At 32.4% G+C, this 23,251-nt stretch overlaps 1 protein-coding gene and 1 pseudogene across 39 annotated transcripts in view; both read right to left on the bottom strand.

Moving 5' to 3' along the window:
* Rims2 (regulating synaptic membrane exocytosis 2) overlaps positions 1-23,251 on the bottom strand; it is a 546,345-nt gene that overhangs the window by 406,624 nt on the left and 116,470 nt on the right. For 33 of the 39 annotated variants that reach the window (XM_048801953.1, XM_048801957.1, XM_048801965.1 and 30 more), the window contains one exon: positions 21,214-21,225. The exons of the other annotated variants lie outside the window; for them this stretch is intronic. In XM_048801953.1, the coding sequence (XP_048657910.1) occupies positions 21,214-21,225 (12 nt within the window). The remainder of the gene's footprint in view (positions 1-21,213; positions 21,226-23,251) is intronic. 39 annotated transcript variants of the gene reach the window in all.
* Positions 15,159-16,648, bottom strand: LOC107142747 (annotated as a pseudogene).

Genomic DNA, 23,251 nt, shown 5'->3' with positions numbered 1-23,251 from the left:
AAACCAAAATAACTCTGAAGAGAAATAACAGTTTAAGGTGGACTAACTCTACTTATGAAGTGAAATTAAGAAAGTGTGACATTAGTAAAGAGATCCTAAATAAAATATGAATCATTTAGAAGCTATAAAAACAGACTCTCACATATATCAATGTTGAGCTTACAAATTAGTGAAGAAAAGATGCAATATTCAATTATTATAGCTGAGACAACAGGTTGTAAATAGATTCCCACTTCATATCAAATATAAAAATCAATTTCAAATGGATTAAACATTGAAACATGAAAGACAAAATTCCTTGATCCAGATACAAAAACACACAAACTATTTTTTATATGATAAATTCTACTATGTTAAGATTTTTAACACTTCTAACTAAAAAAATAAGCAAAGTAAGAAAAGAAAACCCAATCTGGAATAAGTTTTATTGCAATGTAACTAGTTAACAAAAGATATGAATTTGGAATGTGTGAAGAACTTCCATGGTTTAACAAGAAAAGGACAAACATAACAGTAAAATAATAGATCAAGAATTAAATCAAATAATTCCATAGAGAAACCCAACTGGACAATAAACAAATGGTATTTAACCCCATGAGTCAGGAAATGCAAAATTTTAAGAATCAATTACCAATAGGAAGTTATACTCTATGTACATGTAATATGCCAAAATATACTCTACAGTCATGTATTTCTAAAAAAGAACAAATACAAAATACAATAAAAAAAATCAATTACTATTTCATGTCATCAGGTTGGCCACATTTAAAAGTCTGAAGATACCATGCATTGGAGAGAAAGGAACCAATACAAACATTCCTCTCAGGATTGTAAGTTATTTCATCCAGTTTGAGGAACCATTCTGAATTAGCTAGTGAATTGAAAATAGCTATCTATACTCTATTGCCCAGAAATCTCACTTCTCCTCTAGAAAAGCTCTCAAGCAGGCACAGAAGACATGAACAGGAATGTTCATTCGGCACTGTTTCTATTAGAAAAAATATAGATAATGTAAGTCAATATGATAATGGATAACTATAGCATACTCATGCAAGAGGATTATATGTAGCAGTCAAAATAAACAAATTTAAAGGAATGTAATTTTGAGATAACTGTCAAAACACAAGAGTTGGACAAAGAAAGCAAATTTCAGGAAAGTATACACACTATTATACCATAATATCAAGTTTAAAATCTTGTGAAATAACATATTAGGCTTGGCTATATATGTGTATAAACTATACAAATAAAAGCATGCATAGAATGATAAGTATTTGAGATAACTGCTATATCTCTAATAAGAGAAAAATATAAAACAAATATGGCAAAATGTTAAGATTTCTATAATTGGATATTATTCAAACTTTTTTACATGTTTGAAACATTTCAAAATAAAAAAGAATAAAATAAAAATATAAAAAAGGAATACACAATCCAGACAAGGTGGCACACGCCTATAATCCCAGTGTCTGGGGAGGCTGAGGCAGGAAGATCACAAGTTCAAAGCCAGCCTCAGCAAAAGCAATTCAGTAAGATCCTATCTCTAAATAAAATACAAAATAGGGCTGGGGATGTGGCTCAAGTACCCCTGAGTTCATTCCCCGGTACCCCACCCACCAAAAAAGAAAAGATATAGCTTACTTTCAGAAGTTTCTTTGTGGAGTGGTAGGAGTAAAGGGATCAGGCAATTATATAAACAGTAACCAATTAGTTGTACTTTTTTTGTAACTGCTGGGCATGAACCCAAGGCATTGTTCATGCTAAACAACTCTACCACTGAGCTATACCTACAGCCCATCTTGTAGTTTTCTTTTTTATTTTATTTTATTCAAAGCAAATAGTTTGCTTTATAAATTTTCTGTTCTAAATGTAATTTTACAAAAAACTAGAGAAGCATTTTAAAATATATTGATTATTGTCAGAATAGGTAATTGCTGCCTTCATAATAATATGAAACTTCAAATTTTTAATTTTGAATTGGATTTTTAGCTTAAACTTCTCTAATTTTTTAAGACAATTAAAATGGTTGGGTTATCTTACAAGATTAAGGAAACAATATTGCTGTAGTTGTGATGTTTTCCCACTAGTCTGTGCTATGGCACTTTGTTCAATCTGGCTCAACTCAATTCACTGCATATTGGAACTACATAGTTAACCTACTTTTTCCCCTAAAAAACATATTAAATGTCCATTAAAAATGTGTAAAATAAAAACTCAGGCAAAATGAGTTGAAACAGTACCATTATTCTATAATTTAAAATGTGATGTTGATTAGAATAATTATTTTCCATTGCATATTGAGTGATTCAAAAATTCAATAGAGGAAATATAAACAAACATATTATAAACTGACAGTTTACTTTCCATAATCTAGAAGAACTTACAAGTTATGATGAATAAACTATAGAACTATTAAATCATATCAACAACATTAAAGTAAAATTTTGATTTCAAAACAGGGGAAAGCAAGTTTAATTTTTCTTGAAATAGAAGGTATATGCACCTAAAAGACTTCATTATAAACAGAAACCAGAACATGAGGATTTCTGAAGAGGATATCCTATAAAAGGAAGGGGACAAGACATAACTATTTGAAGGTTCACAGATGGTAAAGAAGATGTCAGTTTACCAAATTGCAAATGTATAGCTAGAGGCAATGATGGTGAAACACTAATGAAATATAGTGATATAGAAAATACAACAATCCTTTTAAGGAGAATAAATTTTTAAGAAGTTGTGTTAATTCAGAGGGGGAAAAGTTCAGAGCATAAAGCTTCATTTACCTGATTCTCAAATTCTTGCTAGTAATTCTTTAAATACTTTAAGATTAATGATAAAAACTACTTGGGATCCTCCATGATTTCTTGCAAATAAGTTTCCAGAAGCCATGGACTACTATAAGAACTTTCCTTTGCAAAGTGTACTTTTGGCTCCTGCACTGCTAGAAGATAATAACATAATTAATCACATATAATCATCTGACCCACTCCAAATGTAAGGCAGGTCCAGCTTAGTCCACCTAAGAAATATCTACTACTGTAAAAAAGACAAGCCATATCACAATACTATGATAGCACAAAATTTAAAGCACATCTTTATATCTGGTTCAGTGCCTTTGTATTTTGATTTATCTCAAATTTAACAAGTCCAAAATTGATTTCTAGGGGCTGGGATTGTGGCTTATTGATAGAGCGCTTATCTGGCATGTGCAGGGCACTGGGTTGGATCCTCAGCGCCAAATAAAAATAAATAAAAACAAAACAAAGGTATTGCGTCCATCTACAACTTTAAAAATTTTTTTTAAATTGAATTCTAGACACTCCAAAATTGATCCATCCACAGTCTTACTTATGGTTATTAATGGCAACTCTCCATTCTCCCAGTTTGCCTCAGGCCAAAATCTTGGAATGACCTTCTTCTCTCATATACCATACACATTCCCCAGAAAAACAAACAACAACAAAAAAAACCCTTGATTCTACTTTTTAAAAACATCTGATAAAATCTCTCCACCTCCACCACAATTACCCTAGTCTAAGTAACCAACATCAATCACATAAATTATTGCAATAACCTGGTAACTAATCTCCCAGCTTCCACTCTTCTCTCCTATTACAACAAAATTGTCTAAGTAAGCCTTTTTAAATGTAATTAAAATAATCTTGTTTTTTAATCAGAACATTTAATGCTCCCTATTTCACTTGGAATAAATGCCAAAGTCCTCATAGTGATGCAAAAGGTTCTCTACAATCTCACCCTGTGTCTTATAGTGTTCTCTACTTCTTTGTTCCACACTCACTTGCTCTGCCCCAGCTACACTGAACTTCACTGCTATTCTTCCAACATGTCAAGTATGCACCTACCATAGGACCTGGTACTTGCTGATCTGCTTTCTCCTAAAATGTAAACGCTAACTAACTCATTATTTTCAAGCTCAACTGTCACTTTTTAAGACCATCCAAACCACCAAAAACCACCCAAAATAAGGGGTCTCAATTTTCATTTTCTCTAGGGTGCTTACACATTCTAATCCTTACTTATCTCATTTGTTGCCTGCATACCCTAACTAAAATATTTTTTTTCTGGGAAGATAAGAGATATTTACCTATTTAGCTCATTGCTATCTTCCAATGCCTAAACAATACCAAGATTTATTCAATGAATGAGTAAATTAATATATTAACCACAGGTACAGAATACTACTTTCTTTAAAATGTTTGCTTTGTAAATTTCTACAATCCAAGTTTCATAAACTATCTTTAAGAAAAAAAAGTAGCAATTAAGACTTTAAAATTCAAATATTACTATGAAATTTACTTTTCTGGTAAAAATACTTGTTTAATAAAATTCAAAGCATGGAAACAAAGTATTTTAAGATTACTTTTGTGTGCACTAAATTGCTTAAACATTTAAATTAAAATGATATATAGTGTTTATCTCAGAGGTTTCCAAACTTTTTCAATTGAAATACACTTTTGATTTATCTCAAATAATTTTAGAATCTAATCTAGATCAGAAGAGGGAGAATGCCACATTTATTTTTCATTAGAAACAGCCATTTCTGTGTAATACTCTTGATAACATAATTTCATTCTTGAAAAAAACTCTAAATATAGGCTAGTTTCTTTAAATATACCATAAGTATTAATGAAAAATAAAGTGATTGGGTCCTCTTACACAACTCATACTCTCTATTTCAAACTTACTACAAAAAGCCACAGTTATCAAGACAGTGTGATACTGACATAAGGACAGACATATATAGAGACCATTGGAATAGAATGAGAAGTCCCCAAAGCCCCCCTCCCCACAAAAAAAAAGTGTACATCTACGGGTTTTTTATTCTCAAGAAGGGTACCAGGAATATTGAATGGGGATAGTCTTCTTAACAAATGGCACTGAAACTACTGGATATTTACAGGCAAAACAACAAAGTTGAATCCCCAACTCACACCATATACAAAAATTTAACCAAGCATAATGAATCAAAGACTTCAATGTATGAGCTAAAATTATAACATTCTTAAAGAAGAAATAAGAGTAAATCTTGGTGACCTTAGTTTAGGCAACTGTTTCTTAGTTGTGATACCAAAAGAATAAGCCAAAGAAAAAATAGAAAAATTAGATTTCATCAAAATTAAAAAATTTATGCATCAAACTATTTGTCTTTCTTTTTCTTTCTCCCTCTCCTTCTCTCTTTCTCTCTTTCCCTTTCCCTCTGTCTCTCAGAAGGGGGTAAAGCAAGATGTTTATTTGAATCAACTCTGTGGAAAGAAGAAGAAGGAAGCAGTAAGTTATGAAGTACCCTTAGCCAATCTTGCAGGATTACTGAGGCAAGAACTGCTCACTAGCATTGTCTAGATTTAGGACAACTGACAAGGCCTTTTGGCACACACCTCTCAGCCACTGGATGTGGCTGCCCAGGAAAGGCATCACGTCTGGCAGGCTTCTCTCTACAGCTGAAGCTACCTTGAAGGGGTTGACAGCTGAATCTGTCTGCTCTCCACTACTCACAGCTGGGCAGCACACCTTTCTTTAAAGGGGATTCTGGGTTACTATACCCATCTCTATCAAGGTCTTTTAGCCAAGAACCCTGAAAAGAGAACAAGTCTTAATTGAATGTTGAAGTCTGGATATGATTAGCGTTAACATATTTTTCCTCAAAGTGAAGCTCAATTCCTCAAAAGAGACCATTTTTAGAGCAAAAAAGTAGAAACATGCTCAAGGCATAGGAGGACAAAAATCAACAGAACATATTTTAAGGCAATACCAGGATTAAAATAAAGCTGATTTTTGTTTGGGCTCTTCAAAAGTTTGGCCCCCATGATAGACTGAATTAATGGTCTCAGTACTATATTCTTCTCTGTATTCATACTCTTTTCCATGTGGCTTTTCAGTTCTTCCCATGAAAGATGATTCTCTAACCCTTGACCACATGAATTGCTTTAGGCAATAGAGTGAAGCAAAAATGATGGTAAAGCTGTTCCAACCTAGACTTTAAGAAGCCTTCAAAGTTTCTCCTTGCTGTAGCTCATCTGTTACCACCATGAGCAGGACACATCTTTGTTCACTGGGCTCAGGAAAAGAATGAAGCAAACAATATTTTCAAGAAAATAAATGAATGGAAAAAATATCTCAAATTATATGTCTGATAAGGGTTTACTAAATAGAATATATAAAAAGAACTCTTAAAAATCAATAATCTAATTTAGAGTTGAGATGTGGCTCAGTAGTAGAATGCATGAGGCCCTCAGTTAGATTCCCAACAATGCAAAAAGAAAAAATAAGGGTGGCAAGGGAACCAAATTTTAAAATAAGCAAAGGACTTGAATATTTCTTCACAGAATATATACATATAGTCAACAAATAAATGAAGAGAGGATCAATATCATCAGTCATTGGGGAAATACAAATAAAAACCACAGTAAGATACCACTTAATAGCCTACATTAATATAAGTCAGGCACAAAAGGTCACATATCAAATAAATACATTTATATGAAATGTTCAGAATAGGTAAATCCATGGAGAAAAAAGTAGATCAGTGATTGCTAGGGTGTGGGAGGAGATGGTAATGACTGCTAATCGACACAGGGGTTTGGGGTTAGGAGGGTATGAAAATGTTCTAGAATTAGATAATGATGGTCATGCAACATTACTAATATACCAATTTTTATACTTTTGGCGAGGGGAGACAAATGAAACTTGGCCATGATGGAATCTTCTCAGAATCAAGGAAACTGGGGTATATATTAGCTAATGGAACTCCTGTCCCTCCCTTTTAGGTTAGGCCTGTTTTCATGGCCATAAAATGCTCTGAAGCAGAGAGGTTTAGGAAGCTATCGGTATGCTCAAGAGCTATTTACAGATGTCATCCAGGGTGGGTTGTAGGCACATGAGTAGAACACCTATAACAACTGCTACAGTTTTACAGGTGAATTCTACCAAAGGAATCATTAATTCATGTATTATAAAATTGTTCCACAAAATTAAATTTTAAACATGATAATAAAAATCTTATTATTTTATTTATTTTATTTATCTTATTAGCCTAATGGAGTTTTGACATAAATAAGCAAAGCACAGGTTAATTCCACTCACATACATTTGGAGTTAAAACATAAGCTAACATTTAAATAACAAAATCCTAAACAACTAGAATTTATATCATAATCAATACCTCCAGGGATGTAAGGATGGTACAACATCAGGAAATTCAGTTATGTATTTCAAAATGTTAACTGAAAAAAGGAGAAAAAAATCGTATCTCAAGTAATAAAGAAAAAGCACTTGCTAAGGCTCAACACCATTTTAGAGCTTAAACTCTTAAAATATTAAGAATACAAGTGTGTTTCTTTACTTGGGAATTGAAATAAAAATCAAAGAACTTTCTTTAGGTTGGTGGTGACTATATATCAAAATATGTTGACAAAGATTATACTTGATGGAGAAGTTTTAGGTCCATTCCCTGTAAGTTTTTTTTTTTTTTTTAAGATGTTGATGGACCTTTATTTTGTTCATTTATTTGTATGTGGTGCTGAGAATCGAACCCAGTGCCTTACACATGCTAGGCAAGTGCTCTGCCACTGAGCTACAACCCCAGCCCCCCATTCCCTATAAGTTTGCATCATACTTGAACCAATAAAATCATGTATTCTCAAATACTTCCTTGAAGTATAAAATAATGTATGTTTACAAGATAAAAGTAAACAGAACAATCTGAGATAACAAAACCATAAAACACTCCATAAATAGGAAATGACAGAAAAAAACACTTCAGCCCAGTTATGGCCATGTTGTTAATGATATGTGGATGCTTCTTAGTACATACAGAAAATGTACAATGCAATTGTAAACTTAATATTAATATAAATGGAACTATGTCTAGAACTCATACACAATACTTGCTTACTAAATGTGAGGTTTCTTCTATTTTAGAGAACATTAGGCATACTATAGTTTAAGTCATGATACTGGCTAAATACATTTTGAAAAAAGATATAGCATAAACTTAATTCTCATTAGAGTAATACTGGAATATATGATTTGAGGGTAGGGAACAATTGAGATTATCATTTTAAACTCATGTTCTTTATAAAAAATATCTTAAACACTAACAAAGTAGATCAGACCTTTAAAGGTGATATGCAATCTTATAATAATTGCTATTTAATAACTTGCATTTTTAAAAATTTGTACAAATTTAAGAAGGAAGATAGGAGAATAAGCCAGAAGACGCTGTTGGATATACAACCATTTTGGGGAAAAGACTTCTAATTGTAAAAGTATATGGTACTCCAGAGAATTCCCAAGAGACTGTGGTTGAAACATTATTGTCAAACAGTGGTATAAAACCATTTTTCTTTAAGTATCATTTATTTGAAAAACATTCAAATCCTAAGGAAAGCTATTATTGTTATAAGGAAAAAACTGAAAGTATTGGTAACTTACAAGATAGTTATTCAAGACAGGTATTCAAGACAGTTATTCAAGTTATTTTGTTATTGAATAACAAAAGTTATTCAAAAAAACTTTTACAAATTAATATTGCTCACTGCTAAACACAGAAAATCTTACACAACAAAAGTAGGTTATTATACACGTTCCATAAGTTAATAGCTAAAAAGATGTTAGCTAGTGAGTCCATCAGCGTAATTTTTATTAAACCCTCTTAAATATACCACTGTACTTGGTAGAGCTGATAAAGTTGCATGCAGTCCCGTTCAAACTGTGACAAAAATTGTGGTAGATCATATTACTTGCAGATAAATTATCTAGAGATTCCAGTAATTCTCAATCATAATGAGAACAACATAGCTGATGAAATTATGGCATATACAAGAAACATGCTCAGGAATCAGGTGGTGAAGAGATTTCAAAACTGTGCATATTCTACTCATCTTCAAGCTATTTTTGTTTTAGTTAGCAACTTATATCTCCACGAATAGAGCTGGTTCGGTGAGTAATCACAAGAAATATATTATGGATAAGACTTGTAACTTTAAGCTCTACATTGAAAACTCTTTTCTTCATAGAGAAAATGTTTACTCCTGACTGAAGTATCAGATGTTACCACTAAAAGAGAAATTATTAGTAGTATAATACCAGTATAAAATATTAAACGTGGGCTGGGGATGTGGTTCAAGCGGTAACGGCCTCGCCTGGCATGAGCGCAGCGCTGGGTTCGATCCTCAGCACCACATACAAATAAATATGTTGTGTCCACCGAAAACTAAAAAAAATAAATAAATATTTAAAAATTCTCTCTCTCTCTCTCTCTCTCTCTCTCTCTCTCTCTCTCTAAAAACTAAAATATTAAACGTTTTCAAGTAATGCATTATTAGTATAATTCCAAAATAAATTATTAAATGTTTTCAAGTAATGCATGAGTAAATGAAGCCCACTCATACATAATTTTTGTCACAATAAGATTATCAAAGAATATGTATTAATATTTTATTTAAGTTGAAAGCAAAATAAGACTTGCGGATGGTTTCATTTGGCTGATTTAGTTGACAATAAGAATAGCTTTGCCTATTAGCTAATATGTTCCATATTTCTATAAACTGAAAGCTAAATATGCAATTCTAAGATACTTATAAAAAATAATTTAAAGCATATGAAAAGACAAAATAGTTTTATTAAAATAAGTTATAATTATTAAGGGTACTAAAATTAACATTTTTCCAAACCCTTTTTGGGTTAAGTATATTGGCTTAAAAAGATGTCTCTAACTATAAGAATAGTAAGAATAGTCATTTGATAAGAGTCTTGGTAACACTTTTTGCTATAACTCCCAGAAATTAACTGAATAAATCACAAACCAGTTAATAAATTTTGTGAGAGCAGGGTTTTCAATTTTTGTTTTCATCAAATTGAAGAAAAACCTAAATTAGTGCTCAACTGATACATAACAAAATTATCTTTGACAAATAGATTACTATTTTTCGTCACATAGCTTGGAGTTTGAGGAAATTAGTGAATTGTTATTGCCTAACTCCTTCTATTCGCATTCAGTCATTAATGTCAACAAATTTCCTTAGCACTTGCATCTATAAAGATAAAAGAAATGGAATTTATGCTGAATTCCAATTCAGTCTCTAGATTTGTGAACAACTTTGAAAGAAAATTAATCCTACCCATCTCCAAAAAAATTCTTATATTTAATAATTTTAATCAAAATTTATATTTGCATTATTTTAACAAATTGCATATTAGAAATTACCAATTACTTATGATTCAATTCACTAGAAATTTTTCAAAACTTTAAGCCTTATGGTCAAAGAAATGTTTAAATTTTTACTATATATGCATATTTTGTTGGAACAGACTATGAAAAGATGATTTTTAAGGAGATGTAATCATATATATTCTATCTTTGGAAATCCAGGTGATTGCTAACAAAAAAAAAACATATTACATGTGTATAAAATACTGTGGAGGAGGTGGAATGTACATAAAAATTCAAGGAAAAACAAAGAAAACATTTGGCTGTCAAAACTTTGTTCATGTGTTGGATTTTTTTATACTCATGGAAGTTATCAAACTGCTGAGCTATTTAGATTCCATTGGATATATATTTTTCAGAGGCTCTAACAATTTTACTATAAATATCAATATTGATAATATGCTAGAATCTGTACCCCTGCAACTAAACATGATGCAAATGTTAAACATCATCATAAAAATATATGTGACAAAAGATTTTTTAAAATTAGAGACTTGAAACAAACACATTTCAAGATCAGTATCTGAACTACCACCTCAGCTACTCCTTACAAGATTCAGCTTCCCCTACCCCCACAATCCCATATTATACAAGTTTCCCAATTCACAACCATTTTATATTAAGCTAAAGTGTACAATATTTCCTGAGCAGAGTTCTATAGACTGTAAATCACCATCCTCTACAAGAAGCTCTATAAGCCTGATCTTACCTGCTAAGTCATTTCTTCCCTTCCCCATCGGTTAACTCGAAAGAAGACAATGGGCATCTAGGTTAAGTCAGAACAGCTTATCTAGTAAAATTCAGTAATATTCTATTTAATCATTTATAAAGATTGTTTCTGTGGGAAAAGATATTTTGAGCTCCAGCTTGCCAGATAAAGAATGTATAATCTTCCCCACTTTCCCCCTTCACAATCTTAGTAGTAACTATTCTGACAACACATGAAAAACTACTTATTCCTAAACACAGAATATTAGCTTTCTGTGTTGACATAAATCAATACCTATGTAAATTAATCATTTCCCATCCATTTTAAATTAAGGTACAAAAGATGGAAATTCAATCTAGGCCAGGGACAGGGTTCATATTTACAAATCACTTCTTGCTTAATGTTTTAAGCCACCCACTATCTGTACAGAAATTTATATTTCATGCATATACTATGGAAATCCAGGATTCATGACATTAATTTCTGAGTATGTTAACACCAAGAGAAAGGAATGATCTCTTTTTATAACTTATTATTATTGTTTTAGTATTTTTTTAATTGTAGGTGGACACATAGTATCTTTATTTTTATGTGGTTCTGAGGAGCAATCCCAGTGCCTCACACATGTGAGGCAAGCACTTTACCACTGAGCTACAGCCCCAGCCCCTAAAAAGGAATAATCTTTAGAATCAGAGAAAACAGTTGTATCTAAACCTAACTATGCATTAGAATAATCTGAGTAACCATTCCTAATAACAAATTCCTAAGCTTCACCCTCAAACACTCTGATAGAGTGTGCACTGAAATGTGTTATTTTTTTTTAAAGACTGTCCCAGATAATTCTAATAACTCAAAAATAAACAGTAGGACACTCCTGAAATAAATCATCCCAAATCTGACACTTTATTATGGGCCTTTGGGCAAACTGTTTAACCAATGTGAAGCTTTGTTTTCTATATATAAAATAAACATAATTGAACTCCTTAGGGAAGAAAGATTGTGGACTGTGTCTTACTCAGTTCTGTAATCCCTGCACATAGTACTTGGTAGTTTATAACTTTTAAAAAAGTGTTCTTGATACAATATATATTTAGGTTTTATTAAGTAAATTCATTATACTTCCTGCTTTCTATTAAATATCTACCTATAGTTTGGGTATTTTAAATTCATTGGATATATTTTAAATACATAAAATTCTGTTATATAAAAATTGTAATGCTTTCCACTGCTGTCATGTAGATAAAAAATAAAAATAAAAAAAATTTAATTCTGTTACAAAAAAAAATGTTTTTCTGATGCTCTGACCTACCAGTACAATGATTGCAACAATTATGTGCATGTTAATATAAACTTAGGGCCATATAGTATTGATTACAATAGTTACAATATTTAGAAACATTAAGAATGAACTAGATATCTACCTATTTTAATAAAAGCCATTAAAATGATTTAAGATAAACAGCTCTGCTTTGAAGGGAGGTTTTAAGAATATACCCTTGGGGCTGGAGATGTAGCTCAGTTGGTAGAGTACATGCCTACCATGCACAAGGCCCCAGGTTCAATCCCCAGTACCACAAAAAAAAAAAAAAGAATATACCCTTTTTTATCTTTTCAAAGGTACATGAGGTATGTAATATATTTTAGTATAAATATTATTTTTTAAATTGTAAATATAAAATATTCTTAAACAAATTTAATTTTAGCTACCAATTCTAAGCTGCCTCTATTAAGCAAAAATATGTTGGCATGAAAAAAATACAGGAAAATTCATACTATATTCACTTGAAATGGATTCCAATAGTAATATTTAACATAGAGACAATCTACATAGTTTATGGATAAACTAGAAAATACCTTCCTTTTATCTATTTTTTTGTTTAACATCTCTCACTCCTTACAAAGGACTCACATCTAAATGGGCCATAAACCCTGAATGTTGTATGTATATGTGTCCTATAAGACATTCTTCTTGGTTTTTAACTGGATAAGAGTATGTTAGTCATGGTATAGTCAAAAAAGAATGGCAAAGTTAAACCTTTTTACCCTTCAATTCCTATAGGAAATAATCAGTTATGAAGTAAGTAAATCAAAATAAGAAACTGAGAAATTAAAATAAAACATTTCCCAAATGTAGAGAAATTATTTCTCTCAATATATTCCCTTCTATTAATTTCAAAACAATATTATGGAAGAGTGAAAATATCTTTTATTCATTCAGGAGGATCAATAGTCATATAGAACCACTACATTAAAAAAGAAAAGAAAAGCCTTTGCCTATTCCTAATTCAGACCACCCATACTAATATTTAGCCAGCATACAAAAGTATGGAGTAATAACCAGTATCTACTCTGATTAGCTATACATTCTGATTGGTTGGTGCCCAAGGCCTACTGATTGATAAATAATTTGAATACCTACCATGCAAGGATTTCCTATTTTTCAGTAATTGTATTAGATGTTTGTGATAAATTAATTTTTAAAAAACTATTTCTGTCTGACTATTATATGTCAGACATATAAGTAAAAAAAATAAGTCAGAATACAATCTGATAAAGAGAGTAATAACAACATGAAGGAGATACTGAGAAAGAACTGACAAAGCTTTTTAGGGTTTCTGCAGAAAGAATTATTTAAATTGGATTTGGAAGAATCCATGAGTTTGTTGAGTGGACAAAACAGAGAAGGGACTCTGGACAGAATAAACTATGTATGAAAAGAAAAAGAAGCATTAAATAGAATGTTGTCTTCTTGATAAAAGATGCCATTTAAAAGTGCTAAAATTAAAAATGTATAATACAGAGAAGAAGTAAGGTAGAGAATTTAGTAAAATCCCATCTATGAATGGTCTTAAATTCCAGGGCAATTAAATCCCAATAGCAAATAATAACTTTCCCTCACCCTATTTTCTCCACCAAACAAATGTCAATGGCTCTTGAATTTCCATGGAAATTGAAGTCTCTTGTTTAGGCTTCTTTTCAGTGTATCCCTAGAGAACATTATCTTACTATTCTTTTTTTTGAGGAACTGTTCTTTATTTCAAAAAGACACTTGTCAATATTCAGTATCAAAACAGTTGCACTATTGTTTGTCATTCTCCCACTGGCCCCAAAGAGATCACAACAAAGGAGAGTACATTTTAAGCCAATAAGCTGCAGGATGTACTCCTACCAGACCTCACAGAAACCTCACCTAGGAGTGGGGATTGGGCTGGGAAAGAAACTTTGAAAGATCAGCACACTGCCAGCCCAGACTGTAGGACCAGATGGGGTGGCCAGATACCCCAACTCCAAAGATGCAAAGTTTCAAAATAATATAAAACTTTAAAAGTTTGTACATAAGCTATTCAAAATTCTCCAGCACTGATTTAAAGCACAATGAGATGGCACTTTTAGATATAGCAGCTTCAGACTCAGAAAAGGGTGATGAGATGAGTTTCATATGGCTAAATCAGTAGCAAAAACATAATTTTCTTTCTTTTTTATTTTTTAAGGAGGATAGCAATTAAATGGTCACCTCAAGATTAAGGGGCCCATGATCCATTCTGTGAACACTTGGGAAGCAAGTAGAAATGGGAGAAAATTTTGATCTCAGGGCTAAGAATATGGTTCAGTGGTAAAATATTTGCTGAACATGCACCAGGCCCTGAGTTCAATCCCCAGAACCACAAAAACAAAAAGCCTCAGAGGTCTCATCATGTTAATTTGGTCATTACTGATGAAAAAAAAAAAGGAAAAAATAAGAATAAAGTTATCTAAAGATACCTTAAAACTAAAAACAAAACAAAACCTGAATAGTAAGGTTTTTATTTTCTGGCTAACTCCTCTTGGAATCACCTTTCTGGTTTGGCTGATAACTTGGCACAGAGCAATGAGGTTTCCCATTGCACAGAGCAGTGAGTCTTTCCCTGGGCTGTTTGGCTCTCAGTAAGGCAGGCCCATTCTTCTTTTCCTCCTCTACAGAGACTGAAAAGTTACCTGCCAAAAGTGAGAAGGGAATTAAATTGCTGCTTCAGAGCTATAAAATTATTTGTAATGTTTTACAAATGGTTACTGTAACAATAAAAAAAAAAGTAATTACAAAATGTGTACATCACAACAGGCTTTTAAAGACACTTTGCACTGTGCTCACATTAAATGTTGCTCCCAATGGTGCTCAGCCTCTAGTCCAGCTGGAATCTCTGGGAAGAAGCAGAGACAGTTTGTGAAAAAGACAAGGGGGTGGGAGTAAAGGGGGTGTTGAAAGGAGAAAGCAGCCTTCCAGTTAAAGATCAGCCCTCAGTTTCAAGGTCAGCTTCTGGCTGGTGGGCATCAGGCGGAGTCAAGATCAGAGGGAGGAGCAGCAGCAGGGCAGGACTGGGGAGCTCTACCTCTCATTCAGGTCAAACAGAGTCTGGCCCAGCATCCTTTGTGTACAGAGATGCTCCTCTTTGGTGCATTTCAGTTTATCTTCCAAATCATCAATTGTCTTTTTTAGTTTGGCTACCTATCTCTCAGCAAACTCAGCATGGGTCTCTGCCTCCTTGAGTTTATCAATTAAGAATCTTTATTTCTTCCTCATATTTGTCTTCTTTTTGAATGCTTCACCAGCATTCAGACACTTCAAGTTCTGGTCCATCAGTCTGATCTGATCATCCATCTCTCAGCAACGGGACTCTGCCAGCTCAGCTCGTTCCTCTGTAGGTTCCAAGTCTCCTTCAATAATTACTAACTTATGAGTCACCTCTTCATACTTCCTATCTGCTTCTTCTGTAATGTGCTTAGCTTCTTTGAGTTGGATTTCCTGGAGTTCCATCTTTTCTTCATCTTTTGGAGCCTGGTTTTCAATAACCTTCATACCTCTCTCGTTCTCATCAGCAGCTTTTTCTGCTTCCTCCAGCTTTTACAGGGCATTAGCTAGGCGCTCATTAGCTCCTCTTCAACTAGTTAGACCCTGCGGTTCAAGGAGGCTGCCTTAGCCTCAGCCTGTTCCCAGGCCAGCCTTTCTTCCTCAACTTCCAGCTGGAGACGGTCATCCCTGTCCTCTGTATCCTCAGCTTGCTGTTTCAGAACCTGGATCTTGTGCTTCACCGCCTGGACAGTGGCGATCCCCTCATCCCACCCCTCGCAGGGTGCCCACCCAGCCACTTCGCAATATCTACCTTCTGACTGCTCGGCTCAGCGTTACAGCCGCTTCTCACCCCTAATTCCGCCTGCTACGCCCAGAAAATCTTGACTTACTTTTAATTAGCCATTACCCTGCTCTTTCAACAGGACAATAAATCCTAGTTGGTTTAACACTAGCCTCACTTGGTTCCATCTTCAACTAAATAAGCCAACCCTCAGTTTGAAGAACAATGCTCCATCATTTTTAAAAGGCACACAAACAACTCAGCAAATTCTATTATAAGTACTTAAAAATAAATTTTAGACAAAAAATTAAACCAGCAAATCCTCCCGAGCAGACACAAGTCTCTGAGGAATCACTACTTATTCATTGAAAACCGCGGTCACTTAACTTTGTGGACCGATAAAGTTAATACAGAGCTATTCTTAGAGATCCAATTCGGTCAATTCCCAGGTTAATTACACTCTGGTGGGGTCTCAAATAGTTAAGATCCAGTTAGTTTGATGTAACAAAATGCTGAACTTTAATTCCTATTTCAAGTTATATTTACCTATACTTGTAGAACACTCCAGGTAAGAGCATACTTTTTTTATTGCCTATGCACATTTTCATCTACTTTCACCACACAATATAAGAGCAAGCCTTAACAGTGTAACAGACCCCAAGATATACACCAATGGCTCTTAAAGATATAATCTATAATACAAATAATACCCTGCGACAATGAACACTATTAGATTTGTACTATACTTTGGTGCTAGAAACTATTGGTCCCTGAGACACACACAGAAAGCAGCCCCTTAGAATGTATACTGAGGCGTGGGGAACACATTATAAAGAGATAATTGTCACAATATTTAATTTAACTGTTCAATTTTACTTTCAAAGTTCTCTTTGAAATGACCAGATTAAATGACCAGATCAAAAGAGAGGAAGCTGATGTAAACAGATAAAGAATCACCAGGACTGATGCAGCCAGTGTTAGCTAAGTTCCTTTTATATGCCTGACACAATCTTCTACATTTTAATAATACTAAAGCTTCAATCAAAATGTTGGTGAGTCTCTTCTCAAAAAGTTAAAAATAGAACTGCCATATGATCCAGTAACCCCACTATTGGATATATATTCATAGGAAATGAAATCAGCATCCTGAAGAGATATCTGCACACCTATGTTTACTGTAGTACTATTCACAATAGCCAAAAGATGGAATCAATCTAGGTGTCCATCAAGGAATGAATGAGTTAAGAAAATGTAGTATATATACACAATGAAATGTTATTTGACCATGAAAAAGAACAAATGCCTGTCGGTAACATGAACATGGAGAACATCATGTGAAAAAATCCTCATACAGAAAGATAAATATCATATGATTACCTTCATATGTGGACACTAAAAAAGCTGATATCCTGGAAGGTCAGAATAGAATAGTGAGGACTGGGAATGTGGCTCAAGTGGTAATGTGCTCGCCTGGCATGCACGGGGCGCTGGGTTCGATCCTCAGCACCGCATACAAATAAAATAAAGATATTGTGTCCACCGAATACTAAAAAATAAATATTAAAAAAAAAAGAATAAAATAGTGATTACAGAGGGAAGGGGGAATGTTTGACAAAAGACATGCAAACACAGAGAAGAAGGAAGAAAAGTCCCAAAAGGGCAAATAAAAATAAGTAAAATTAATTGCCTGGGACCAGGGGTTCAGAAATAAGAAAAGACATGGGAGGTAGAAATTGAAAATGATTGCTAACTGTTATGGAGTTTCTTGGGTGATAAAAATACTCTAAAATTGTGGTAATGGCTGCAAAGTCTGTGAACATATTAAAAAAAAACATTGGATTGTACCCTTTAAAAGGATGAATTATATGTGTATTACATTACAATAAACTGCTTTAAATTAAAAAATAACCATAGATTTCTACTAAAACAAATTATAATCAAGTTCTCAAAAGTCAAAAGACAAAGAGAATTTTGAAAGCAGCAAGAGAAAAGTGACTTGTTACAAAAAAAATGGGAATCCCAACAAAAGTGTCAATAGATTTCTCAGAAGAAATTTTGCAAGCCAGGACAAAGTAGGATGATATATTGAAAATGGTGACCAAAAAAAAAAAGTAAAAACCTGCCAATAAGGTATAATATACCCAGCAAAACTATCCTTCAAACATGAAGGGAAGATAAAGACTTTCACATACAAACAAAAGCTGAGGAGTTTATCAACACTAGAATTTTCTTAGAAGACATGCTAAAACTGAAATGAGAGGACACTGGCTAACAACATGAAACAATATGAAAGTGCTAAACTTACTTTAAAGGCAAGAATCAGAATACCCAAACACTATAGTAGTGGTATGCTAATCACTACTTACTCCAGTATAAGAATTAAGGGACAAAATGTTCAAAACAATTATGGCCATAATAACTTGTCAATGAGTAAAAAATACAAAAAAAATCATTAATATAAAATATGAAAGGAGAAATTAAAGTGTGCAGTTTTTGTATGCAAAGTTACTATTTCCTTAAAATAGACTTTTACAATTATAATATGCTTTATATAAGCCTTATGGTAAATACAAATACTATTTTGGGATTGCCATATATACTGGAGATTATACACACACACACACACACACATATGAATATATCTGTGTGTGTGTGTGTGTGTGTGTGTGTGTATATATATCTGTGTATGTGATATGTAATATCCCCAAAGCTAATGTACATAGTATGTCAAAGAGATATTTGCATTCTCATATTCATTGCCGCATTATTCACAATAGCTAAGATATGAAATCCACTTAAGTATTCATCAACACATGAATGGATAAAGTAAATGTGGTACTTATATATAATGGAATATTATTCAGCCTTCCAAAAGAAGGAAATCCTGTCATTTGCAACAACATAGATGAACCTGGAGGACATTATACTAAGTGAAATAAACCAGTACAAAAACAAAACTACTGCATAATTTCTCTTAAAAAGTCAAACTCATGGAAACAGAGTAAGATGGTGGTTTCCAGGGGATAGGGGAGGAGGGAAATGGGTAGATGTTGGTCAAAGAGTATAAAGTTTTAAGTTATGCAAAATGAATATATTCTCAAGACCTATATATATAAAACGTAACTAAAATTAATAATACTCTATCATAAAATTGAAATTTGCTCAGAAAGTAAATCTTAAATGCTCTCACTGCACACACACACAAGGTAACTGTGAAATGATAGCAAACATATAGTTGTCATCTTTAACTCCTCTTTTTATCTTCTTTATCCAAACAACAAATTTCTCATCTTTCAAGTTTCAGATCTGCCACTCTTCAGAACCACTGACACTTTCTCGAATATCAGGCTCAATAATGTCATGATTGATGACTCCAATAGTCTTGGCCTTTCCCTCATCTTCACAAATGGCAGTCATCACCTTTGCATTAAAAGACAGTGCTAGCTACATCTTTTTTATCATTCCAGAAGCCTTCAGAAATTTTCTTCTATCCATTTGTTAGAACTGTGTCACAAAGCCATTACCAGTTGCAAGGGAAGCTAAGTTTTATATTCTTCCAGACTCTTGCAGAGAATGTTTGTTATCTATGTTTAGGGTTTCTCTAGACATTAGCCACATGTGACTATTTAAATTTAAATTAATTAAAATTTAATATTCAATTTCTCAGTCTAGACCATTTTCAAGTGTCAAGAACTACTTGTGACTGGAAACTACTCTGTTGGATAGTGAATATATAAAAAAGTTTCACATTGCTTAAAGCTCTATTAAACAGTACTGTATATAGAATATCATAATAAGGCTTATTGAATTTTATTTCCAATGTTCCAAATTCACAGAAATTTTATCACAGTATACTTTCATCTGTCATTCAATCCTTAATTAAAATATAGGCTAATAACTATGAAATCTTGTCAGTACATGAAAGTCATTTCTATAGCTGAGATTTCATCATTAAGTGCCTCATTTTTGGGATAGGTATGTCTATGTCAATTCATTATAGAAACCACAGGCACTAATTAGATCATTATGCTTTCTGTGTTAACTCTGGCCATGAAAGTAGCACTAGAGATTCTAAAGGTAATGAATTGCCTGAATTGTGTTAACTGTTAGCTAGTATAATGGACTGGTAGAAAGCTCATAGGTTCTCTGGGGAAACTACCCTGGATCAAGGATGATGCACAATTTGAGACATGTTTACAGAAATTGACCCATATATAGTAACAACTGCCTCTAAAGTTTGGGGGGAATAAAAGACAGAAATTGCAGTGTCCTCTTTTCTGCTCAGAAATTTCATTCTAAACCCACATTCAGTATTTGCCAACACATGCATTACCCTCAAACAAATAATTGAGAATTTGAAAGGAACAAAAAGGCTTAAAATGTTTAACAAAAGAAGATACTGCTTAGAAGATCTCAGTTAAAGGGTGTTTCTTAGGGTTTTATGCCAATTTGAAATTGGACAACTTGAAGAGACTTCTAGGTTTAGTTTGATTCATCAAAATAAACCAAAATAGAAAGGTTGTGTCTACCTGTAGTGACCCAGTCTCCAGAAGAGATCTAAATCCAAATCTAACACCTCATGGTAGAACAGTAGCAGATTAATAAAGTCCAGCCTAAAGTCTAGTCATATCCACCTGTGTCATCTATTTTTAAATTATAAATATACCTAATGTAAACATGAGGATATAAGGCAGATATTTTATCAAATTCTAAAACATATTATCAAGAAAAATGTTAAATATTATCAACTGCCAAATATATACTTCAGTAAACCCATTTTCAATGTTATTGTAACTTATTATTACAAAGATTTACTTTTAACTAAGTCAGAAGTTTCTTTTATAAACCCATCAGTACAATGATGAGTTTAGGGAAACATTGCAAGATTAAAGGAGTTCTTATCACAATGAGGAATTCTATGAGATATTGAAAAAATATTAAATTCTAAAAAGCCAAGCCTCTTTAAAAATCAGATAATTAATTTTCATCAAAATAAAATGTGTTTTTCAGTAAAATCAGCATGCTTAAGTATGCCATAATGCTTAGCAACTACCATGCAATACAACTGTAACAAAACACTTAAATTGAACATAGCTATAAAACTAAAACTGGCAATAACAACAACAAGGAAAAAATCATATTAGACAGGAAAAAAAAAAGACTCTAACCACTTTGTCCTCCTGGTGTGATTATCCACGAAAGCAAGTTAAAAAAGACAGAAAAGACAAAACAAAAAAGAAATTATTAATTCCATTCTTAAAACAAATAAGAGTTTTCTAATGAAATAAAAATTCTGAAAATGTTTAAATCACATTTTGACTGAAATCTAAAAGTTTAGATTTAAAATTAAAAATTTAGGAGGGACATTTTTCCATATATTTAATACAATTCAAGCAAAAGCATGCTACTACAATATATAAACAAAATAGTTTCCATAAAAGCAATTAAATACACAAATATCAGAAAAATATATTGTCTTTTTCACAAAGAAAATCCTAATTAAGTTAAAGGAAAAAACAAAAAATATTTAGTAATAAAGTTTTTAAGTACAAAGATAATAAAACATAGCCTCATTGTTTATCAATAATTTCATCATCTACTATCAAAATTAAACAAAATATAATTTTACATGAATTATGCATATTGCTTCTAAAAGTTATTTCTGACATATTAGCTTAAAATCTATTACACAATGTGGCTACAAAGAAAAATTTAACTGCAATAAGTCACTAAAGATATAATATTATTATAATTAGCAATTGTGGGTCATAACTTACCACTATTGAAAATGTAAAAAATAAAATGGTAAGATGTAGTTTAGTCAAAAGACCCTATTTAGATATACCTAAAACTAAACCCAATTGTTACATCTTTTTAATATAAAATAATTATGATAAAAATACTAATGCAATAATAACTTGATATAGGAAGTTATATAAATTAAAAACAAAATCATGTATTTTGAAGTATTGCTTTTCCTTTTAAATACAGGTTGTAGTACAACATTTGTGACTGAGAAGAATAGCAATCACACAGACCTATCTTAAAATCTTGCTGTATATCTTGCATAATTTCCCTAAGCTATCTATCCTTTACTTCTTCATGTACAAAACAAAGAATTAATATTTACTTTATAGGGTTTTTTGAGAATTAAGTAAAATAACATGAAAAGCTCTCAGTATAGGGCCTGGCCCATAATTCCAAACCTGATAGTCTAGTCTGTTAAAAAAAAATAGGATATTAGTGGCTGGGGTTATGGCTCAGCGGTAGAGCACTCTCATAGCACAGGCGAGGCCCTGGGTTTGATCCTCAGCACTACATAAAATAAATAAGTAAATTATTGTATCCAACTACAACTAAAAAAAAATGTTAAAAAAAATTTTTTTAAATGGGATATTATATAGAAGGGAGAGGATTGTATTCTTTACATCACTGTGTTCTTGACTGCTTTATTTATCATAAATGTTAAAGCTAAATATGATATAACAGCTATTGTCTACAATCAAAAACATCACCAAACCATTTAGTTCAATAAAAGTCTTTCACAGAACAGTCATTACATATGGATCAGATACATTAGATGGCTGAGACATCAAAAAATAAAAAAATAAATAAGTGAGATAGTTTCTGCCTTTAAGGAATTCAAGGAACTAAATATGGTGAGAGAGAAACAAATCATTGCACAATAGAGAAATTTTTGAAAGTAAGAGAACAGCAAAGCACTATGGAAATACAAATAATATAAAAGATCACAGTACTTGGAGAAAGAAGGAATAAAAAGAATCTGAAACATAAACAGGGCTTTAAAGAATAATGAAAAGAATCTCAGGGAGACTAGTGAGGGAAAATATTTCTTCCAAGACCATGGCATATGCAAAAAGCACAAAACACAAACAGACAGACAAATTTGAAACTACAAGTAATTTTAAGTGACTAGATTAACAGATATAGTTGAACTGAAGTTCCATTGTTTACTATATGTGGCAAAAATGCAGAAGCATAACACTTCCACAAGGTAATGCACATTTCAGAGAACAGGGGAAAAAAAGGAAATAAAACCATCATTAATAGTAAATACCCATTAGCAGATAAAACAAGTTTAGTTTCAGCTATAATATACTTAGCTACAAAATATACATGAAATACTCACATATCTTATTGTCTTTCAATAGAAAAATTCAATACCATATAATTTATAAATAATAT

Source organism: Marmota marmota, unplaced genomic scaffold (assembly GCF_001458135.2).
Source record: "Marmota marmota marmota unplaced genomic scaffold, marMar, whole genome shotgun sequence".
Taxonomy (NCBI): Eukaryota; Metazoa; Chordata; class Mammalia; order Rodentia; family Sciuridae; genus Marmota; species Marmota marmota.
Note: the sequence above shows the minus strand (reverse complement) of the source record. Positions and strands in the feature narration are given on the sequence as shown.